We start from the raw sequence: 8,648 nt of genomic DNA on the forward strand, positions 1-8,648 counted from the left end.
AGTGTTCCATGCTCCCATCTCTGTCTCCTCCATCTCAGCTGCTCCCAAGTTTGACCTCAGTGCCCGGCTGAAAAGTCACATGGTGGTTCGCGCTGGGACAGCCCTCTGCATCAATGCCGCCTTCTCTGTGAGTCCTACCCTGGCCCCCAGACGCCCACCACTTAACCAAGTTGGCTGCTACGGCTATCATAGTCGCTGCCTCTGCCTCTGCCCCTCGCCAGACCCCTGGCCTCAGAGCCCGGCAGGAGACTCCTGGACAGTGGGATAGGGCCTGCCCCCAAATACCACCCAGGTGACCCCTGGTGCCATCTCCTGTCACCACCCAGGGCTCACCACCACCCAACGTGATCTGGCTGAAGGATGGCATGCCCACCAAGGGCAGGGAAGCCATCACCAAGAGCAAAAACCACTCCCAGTTCCTCGTCAGCAGCACCAAGCGCTCCGACTCAGGGGTGTACCGCATCTTGCTCCAGAATGAGTTTGGAGAGGCATGCCATGACACCCACGTGCGTGTGGCAGGTATGACAACAGGTAGAGGCCTGGGGAGGCATCGCTGCACACACTCCCTTGTGCTGCTTGAGTCCCTACCACTGTAAAGTCATGCCTTATGGTAGTCAAGGCTTCTTTGGCACCACAGAGCAAGACTTTATCAGCCTTTGCCTTAATGCGGAGGGTTGTTTTCACTTTTTCTCAGTGTCTTGAAGCCCCAGAGGCATTGAACTAGGACCCAGCCCTTGTTTCAGTCTCAGTCTTATGTGGAGAGCTTCGGGGCATATGCAGAGTAGGGTCTGTGAGCGTAGAGAGAGCAGAGAATGGGTAAGGGGCAGGAGGGACAGATGGAGAGGAGTCCATTAAAACTTGGGGTAATTTGCCTATATGTTATTGGAAATACTTTTAAAGTTTGTGATGTGGTCACCGAGAAAGCCTTTTGGAGGAAACTTCACAGTCCCACAGTGTCATTGCCATACAGCTTCACTAGAATTCTTGAACCACAGCTGAAATGAGCCTTCTATTATTTTTCAGTCCCCCCAGATATTTAGAATTTTAATAATAAAGGTGGTGAGTAAAAACTTTGGAAAGAGCCTTTTCATTATGTTAGGTTGCAGGAAATTTTGTAGGTTTTGAGGTTTAACACATTGTGTATTATTAAATTTACATTAGTCACTATGCCAAAGAGTATGTGAAACATTATTTTGCATTGATGCATTTTGTACCTCTCTCCATTAAAATCATAACAGCACCCCCCCCCAAATTGGGTGGCCTCTTAGAGACGGCTGGAAGCTTTATAATAAAGCCCTAAACCCCCAAGAGATGAACGGGTGAACTTTTATTGAACAGATCCTACATGCCAGGAACTTTACGCAACATTTCCATGATAGTTATTGTTAGCCTCATTTTGCAAATGAGGATATGGGTCTCAGAGAAGATAAGTAACTTGCCAAAGTTCACAGGGCTAGTAAATGGCAGAGCTACACTTCATAAATAGTTCTTTCTGACTCCAAGACCCCCAGCTGCCTGAGAGTTAGAAGAAGGTAAGGTGCCCCATCCCATCCTCCTTAGGGCTTGGCAGGCAGCGGCGGTGGGGGCACGATGCTTCAGCCCCCCCAGGGTGGCTGATGGGCCTTTGGACCCTTCCAGATTTTCCGCAGCCACCCACAAACCTGCAGCTGTTCGAGGAGGTCCCCAACACGGTGACTCTGACCTGGAACCACAGCCCCGACGTGCAGGAGGACAGCGAGGCCCGCTACGTCATCATGAAGCGGGATGCCAGCACCGCCACCTGGTTCACTGTGGCCGAGCACGTCTTCAGCAACAAGTACACGGTGACCGGGCTGCTCCCCGGCAGGAAGTACTACTTCCGGGTGCTGGCCCGGAAGGAAATCGGTGACAGCGACCCGCTGGACTCCAAGGATACCTGGCTCGTCAACAAGGACAAGAGTGAGTCTGGGGACTTGGGGGTTCAGGTAACGTCTGGGATCCCTGATGGCGGGGATGAAATAAGGGTTGCAAGGGGTACACCCAAGATTTGAGGTAAAATCTGAGGAGCACTGAGGTGAAAGGGTTAATTAACATCAGGGACTCTGGGGAGAAAAGCAGAGGTCTGGAAGCCTAGGGGAGATTCCTTCGGGGTACACTGAGGGGTGGGACTAACGCGGAGATGGGGTGGGGAGGTCCCCTTGGGGGTGGGGATGACAGTGGGGGGCCGGAGGGTGAGGAGGGGCTGTGGAGCTGAGAGGCTGACTGAGGTCCTGACTGAGGACTTAGGGAGGGTCCAAGGAGTGGGGATGACATCCAAAAACCCTGGAGGGAGGGCATTAAGGGTCAAGATAGCTGAGGGAATCTTGAAATGAGGGCCTAAACTGGAGAAAGCGGAGACCGTGGAGGCTGCGAGGACGTTGGCGTAAGCTTGGATGGGGAGTTAAAAGCCAGATAACAGCTCGGGTCCGGAGGCTGGCGGCTGGAAAGAAGTCTAGGACGCCCGGGTCTGGAAAAGCGTAAAACCCTGCGGACCTGGTTTAGGTCTTGGAACCCATGGGGGTGAGGAGGTGGCGGAAGGGGAACCTTAGGAACCAGTATAAAGTTGGGGTCCCAGAGTTGATAGCGCGTGGGAATCTAACCCAGGTCCTCGGGGTTCCGTGAGCTGGGTCTCCGGGGCGTCTTAAGAGCACTAAGCCGGCGCGCGATGGATGGGGGCCTTGGGGTGCGCTCACCGCCCTTCGTGTCCCGTCCGTGCAGTCGAGGACCAGAGCGCCAAGCTGAAGCCGTACCAGCAGAAAGATTGGCGCCACGCACCGCGCTTCCTGACCCCGCTCAAGCCGCACACTGTGCTGCGCGGCCAGGACTGCACCATGACCTGCGCCTTCCTTGGGAACCCACGGCCCACCGTGACCCTCTACAAGGGCGACGTCAACCTCACGGCCAACTCCAAGTTCTGGTACAACTCCACCAGTGGCGTGTGCACCATCGTCATCCCCACCTGCACACTCAAGGACAGCGGAGAGTACAGCGTATTGGTGGAGAACGAACTGGGCAAGGACCGCAGCAGTTGCACGCTCACCGTCTACGGTGAGGGTGCAGCGCCGGCTGGCCCGGGACGGTGAAGGTGCCTGGCTGTGTCCCGCGTGGGGCGGAGGCGCAAAATGGCGGCCTCCTGAGCCGTTGATCAACTCTTTTCCTATGGCTGGCGCAGGCTTTTATTTAATCTGACATGGGGTGGTGTAAACATTCTCCAACTGGCCATAATTCGTACCACTGTCCCATCTTCTCAATGTCATTTGCTATGTGCCTGGTCCCCGCAGACCTGGGAGTTTGCAGTCCCTCAGTAGTCTGTAGTTTGCAACCCTTGGTGGGCCTAGACTTGCATTTGAAAAAGACGCCAGTGATCAGGCCTAAACCAGACTTACCAATCACAGTCTCCCTGGCAGGGTTCTGGAAGGAATCTTTATATTTACAAATCTTGCAAGTGGTTCTGATGTGCAACCAGTATTGAAGACTACTGGTCTGGGATAAGGATAGATGGGAGGCACTGAAGGGAACCTAGTGGAGGGAAGCCCTCCCTCTGCACATACGTGTGCTATGTTTCTGCTCATGGGTGCACATATAGGGGAAATATTCTATTTCTTCCTACACACTCTACTGTCTTCACAGCTAAACAGCTAGTTGCATGAACTGTCTAAATGCAAAGATGACCTGTTTTGCTCCTCTCTGTTTAAACTCCCTCCTAGCTTTCCCATGATCCTTTAGATAAAAATCACAATCAACAAGGCACCCCCCCCACCACCATCTATCTCTCCAGCCTCATCCTCTGCCACTCTCTGAAGTCTCCATGGCACACTATTGGTGTCCATGGTTTCCATGGTTACAGATGCCTTTTTTTTCATCCTGTTATAGATGCCTTTCTCTGGGGAAAGGACCTGGTCCTGTTGTCTGTCTCTCAAGTACTCAGCTAAGTGTCTGGCATTGAGATGACGCCTTCACAGTGGCTGCTGAACTGTGTAACAGAACTAGGCCAGGGAAGGCCCTGTGGGAGATATCCAGCTCTCATTCCACAGCTAGAGAGATCCCTGACAACTTAATTCTGGCTGTGAGCACATGGGCACAGGGCCGTGGCTCCAACACTCACCAGCCATGTGACCTTGGCAAGAGCCACTCTGAGCTTGTTTTCCCATGTACTGCTTAGGGCTGTCATGAGGATTAAATGAGATAGTGCACAGAAGTGCCTGGCACAATGCGTGGCAAATACGAAATGCCGAATAACTGGCAGACTGGGGCTGGCAAGGACTGAGGATCCCGGGCAGGGTCCAGCCCCTGGTTCCTGCATAGCGACTGCAAGTCTGGCAATTTGGAGTTTCCCTTACCCCAGCATCATTCATACTAACAAATACTTGCTTTGCTCTTTCAGACAAAGATGACAAGGCAATTCTAGCCTCCATCACTGAGAGTCTGCAGAAGAAATCAAAGTACCTTATGTGAGCTCCAGCCCAGACCAGGCATCAGGAGGATGCTGTGATGGGGGTGGGGTTTCTTGGCCCATCCTCTGTGTGTGGTCCCAGCAAGAGAGGCCCGGTTCCCTCTGTGATGCTTGTCAACATAAACATTCAGTGAAGGCATGGGACAATAAACTGAGTGAGTGCGCCTGTGCCTGTTCCTAACCATGGTGTGCAGCAGGGACCAAGAAGATAGACTTGGGTGTAGGATGGGTATACATAGAACCGCAACCCCCGAGAGCTCGGTCCAAACCCACCCACATGGGGAACCACCAGCCCCCTTCTGACTGGGCCTCGCCTTGCCTTCCCCTCCTCCACAGCCACACTGCACCCTGCCCTCCCTCCAGGCACAGAGGGCAAAGTCTGCATCTTTCTCCCCATCCTGCCCTTCCCATTTCTTCACTCCAGGTAGGTGTGTCTTCAGAGTTCAGGGGTTGGAAGGGATCAGGACCTTGCCTTTTTAGTGTCTGGGGTTCCCACTATTTGAGAATTAGAGCATCTGAAAGCTAGAACGGATTGGTCATCCTGCTTGCCAGCTTTCAAACTTATGTTTTGCAGCAGAAAACCCTTCCTTTAAAAAAAAAAAAATCTTAAGAACCTACTGGGCTTGAAACAGGATAGGGGGTCTTTGAGCCTCCCTCCTCTACTTTATTCTTTTGCTAGCTCCCACTAGCAGGGAATCTCTGTAAAAACCCTAGTTTGAAAATCACGGATTCATTCAACAACCATATGGGGCTTGAGTCTCTTTATCACATCCCCACAACTGTACAACCCCTCAACTGATGGCGTATTCACCACCACCCAAGGCTTTCCTTTTCACTTCTGGGTCAGGGCACTGCCCATTAAGATGCAAATGCCCCTGGAGTGGGGTGACACGTTATTCTGCCAGGGCTTCACATCTAAAGTATGAACCAGACAATCTAATCTCATTCCTCCCAGCTGTTCAACTGAGCCCAGAGTCCAGGAAGAAAGGAGATGCTTGAAGGGAATCTGGATCATTTTGGAGCAGCTGGCAGGTCTGGGGTCGGGAGGGGAGGAGTTGGGTAGCAGTAGAGGACACTGGGTAACTAGGAGTCACCAAAGGTGCTGGGCACCTGTGCACAGGGGAGTGCATCAAGGTCAAGTTTGGACGGTGGCAAATACTACCCATCCCCCATCCTCTTGATCTACATCCTCACCCACACGCGTGACCAGCAAGTGAGACAAGCTCCAACCAGCACAGTGTGAAAAGAGCCAGGGAGCCAGCCTGGCGCCAAGATGCACCAGCCAGGACTGTGACCCAGGCTGTGAGGACATCCAGGGCCCCTGGCGCCATGCCCCACACCCCCACCTCTCCAAGACAGGCACGTGCCACACAGGCAGACAAGCAGAGCAGCCAATGGCCCTTGGATATTATTTTTTATTTTTTTTCACACGAGCAATAGGATGGAGTTGTCCCATCCTTGCTCCCCTTGCATTGAATGTGCCTCGGGTCTTATGACCCTAGAGTGTCACTGGAGCCCCCTCCTCTCACTCCCAGTGCAGAAGGGGCAAGGAGGAAAGACCTGAGAGTGGGTGTGTATGTGGGGGGCGTCCCAGCTCTCTGAACCAGGCTCAGCAACCCCTCAGCAGCTCCCTGAGGCCCTCTCCCTAAAAGACTTTGACACACAGCAGGTCAGAGACAGCTGGCAGAGTAAGACATAGATAGGCTGGGAGACAGACTACACACACAAGACTCACAAACAGACGCACACACAGGCTGGCCCCTTCCTTTGGCGTGGTTCACCCTAGCCCTGGGGATAGGGTCTGAGGGTGGTGGTATGGGGCCTGAGTTCTGGGACGGCCTTTGAGAGATGGGACCAACTTGAACCCTTGGTACCCCAAACTCCCAGGCCAAAGTAGTCCCCAATCTTGCCTACCTGGATAGACACCCCTTCACCTTCCCACCCAACACTTAGAGATTAAGATTGTTCAAGTAACAAGGATAGATGTGGGAAAGGGAGACTCCACCTCATCCAATCTTCCCGACTAGCGGCCTGTGAAAGGGGCTTCAAGCCCTGGACGTGGGTCATCTCAGCACAGACTCCTCCCCTCCTCCCTCAACTCTGTGCAAGTCAGAAAGACTGGAAGCGGGTGAGTTAGACTCTTCCACCTAGTAGAAGTAGGGGAGGTTGAGAGGATGAGCACCATGGCCCTGCAGAGGGGCTCTGACAGTCTGGATGGGGTACAGGTGGGGAGATATCTTCTCCTGGCTCCAGCAAGGAGCATCAAGCTGGCTCTTATTAGTTCTCAGCATTGTCCTGGACCACTAGCTTTGCTAGAAAGATCCTTTTGCTGCTTATCCCCTCAAACTTGTGCATTTCACAGGTGGTACCTGCTGCCCCAGGCTGGTACTTCAGCCATCCTGATCCAGCTCTTGCAGGTTCCCAGGTTCCGGACCCCAGCGCCAGGAGAAGAGAGGGGTGACGAGAACCTGGCCCCTCATTTGACCTTGCTCAGTCTGTAGTCTTCCACTGGCTCCCGGCTCTCGACAGCTGACAGGGCGATGAGCATCTGGGCGGCGTAGTAGGTGGACATGATGAGGGCCCGCGAGTAGGGCACAGGAAAGCAGAACTTGTTGAGGGCGATGGTCAGGTCTGAGACAATAAAGAGCAGTGCACCGCTGCCCGCCGCCAGCTCAGTCCAGCGCCAGGCAGTCCCAACCAGCTGTAGCCCTGCCACAGCCCGCCAGCCCATGAAGCTGATAAGGGCCATATAGACCCCCACCAGGTAGGTGAAGGCACCTGTGAGGCATGGGTAGAGGAGGGCATAGCACAGGCCCGACAGTACTGCCATCACCAGACCTGTCCGAAGAGCCAGTGGCCGCATGCCAAAGGCCGAGGCATAGAACATGTGGGTCACAGCAAACATCAGCAGACCTAAAAGTGAGAGGGGATGATGGGATGTTGAAGGCAAGCTCAGGTGAATAATGATTGACACGAGGTGGGGGCAGGAGTAGAGTGCTTGGGATAACCCAGGAGCTTTCTTCTGAGAGTAACAGGGGTGGGAAGAAATCCATGAAGGCAAAGATACCCTCCCCAACTCTCCTGTGGCACTCCAGAACTGATCACCATATCACCGGCAGGGTCATCCTCCAACAGGGGCCCCAACAGTCTTTGGCCACAGAACCCCTCAAATTCCCCATATTCTTGTTTAAAAACAAAAACAAAAACAAAAACAAAAAAACCTCCCTTTCCCAAATCCTTGGCCCCCCAGGGTCCTCTAGCCCCCAACCCCAGGATTCCTCCCAGGTAGCTACTGTGATGACTGACCGTGCACAAAGTAGCCCTGGTCCTGCCAGATGAGGAAGGCGTCACCTAGAGCAGAGAAGATGAGCCCCACAAAGATGCGGGTGGCACTGGGGTGGGCCAGCAGGAATCCCAGGCCGTGGGCCAGAAGGAAGAGCCAGAGGCAGAAGATGGGCAGGCACTTGATGAGGGCGCTGACCCACGACGGGCTTGACGAGGGCAGCCAGAGCACAAAATACACACAAGTGGCTTTGAAGAAGGGCACCAGCTTGGGTCCCTCACTCTTCACCTGGAGGACATAGGACAAGGGCAGAGAGGCAGAAGATGGGCAGGCACTTGATGAGGGCGCTGACCCACGACGGGCTTGACGAGGGCAGCCAGAGCACAAAATACACACAAGTGGCTTTGAAGAAGGGCACCAGCTTGGGTCCCTCACTCTTCACCTGGAGGACATAGGACAAGGGCAGCACTCAGAGCGTGGGAGCTCAGAAGCCCAAAACGGGGCTCAGAGCCAGCACCCTCAGCCCAGGCATCCACCCCAAAGACAGGCCCACCACCCAAGCAGAGAGGATAGACACACAGAAACCCAGTTTGGCCTGCCCCAAGCAGCCAGCAGAGTGTGAACAAGCCCATCATTGCCCTGAGGCTTAATTGATTAGGAAGAGAAAGGGCTCCCCTGTCCCTGCTAGGTGCATCCATTCTTGGCCCTGGGGCATGACCAGAATAGTCACTCACTGCGCAGAAAACAGACTTTGCAATAGTGTCCCGTCCTGCAGCCCAATGCGTCTCCCTTCCTGCCCCCTCCCTCTCCTTCCCCAAAGCCCCTTTAGCCTCTCTCTGCCAGCATCAGCCCCCAGCTGTCTGGAATAGAGTGGAGTCAGCAGGAAATCCCAGA

At 54.0% G+C, this 8,648-nt stretch overlaps 2 protein-coding genes across 2 annotated transcripts in view; one reads left to right on the plus strand and one right to left on the minus strand.

Annotated features, from left to right (window-relative positions):
- The window catches only part of IGSF22 (immunoglobulin superfamily member 22), an 18,006-nt gene extending 13,533 nt beyond the window's left edge, over positions 1–4,473 (plus strand). The window contains exons 18-22 of the mRNA XM_007465743.1: positions 39–127; positions 327–519; positions 1,639–1,938; positions 2,737–3,066; positions 4,403–4,473. Coding sequence (XP_007465805.1) covers positions 39–127; positions 327–519; positions 1,639–1,938; positions 2,737–3,066; positions 4,403–4,473 — 983 coding nt within the window. The remainder of the gene's footprint in view (positions 1–38; positions 128–326; positions 520–1,638; positions 1,939–2,736; positions 3,067–4,402) is intronic.
- Positions 4,474–5,889: 1,416 nt separating this feature from the next.
- TMEM86A (transmembrane protein 86A) overlaps positions 5,890–8,648 on the minus strand; it is a 4,644-nt gene continuing 1,885 nt past the window's right edge. Inside the window, exons 2-3 of the mRNA XM_007465744.1 lie at positions 7,778–8,042; positions 5,890–7,384 (exon numbers count right to left, since the gene is read on the minus strand). Of these exons, the coding sequence (XP_007465806.1) occupies positions 6,948–7,384; positions 7,778–8,042 (702 nt within the window). The 3' untranslated portion in view covers positions 5,890–6,947. The remainder of the gene's footprint in view (positions 7,385–7,777; positions 8,043–8,648) is intronic.

This window comes from Lipotes vexillifer, unplaced genomic scaffold (genome assembly GCF_000442215.2).
Source record: "Lipotes vexillifer unplaced genomic scaffold, Lipotes_vexillifer_v1.1 scaffold2818, whole genome shotgun sequence".
Lineage (NCBI taxonomy): Eukaryota > Metazoa > Chordata > Mammalia > Artiodactyla > Lipotidae > Lipotes > Lipotes vexillifer.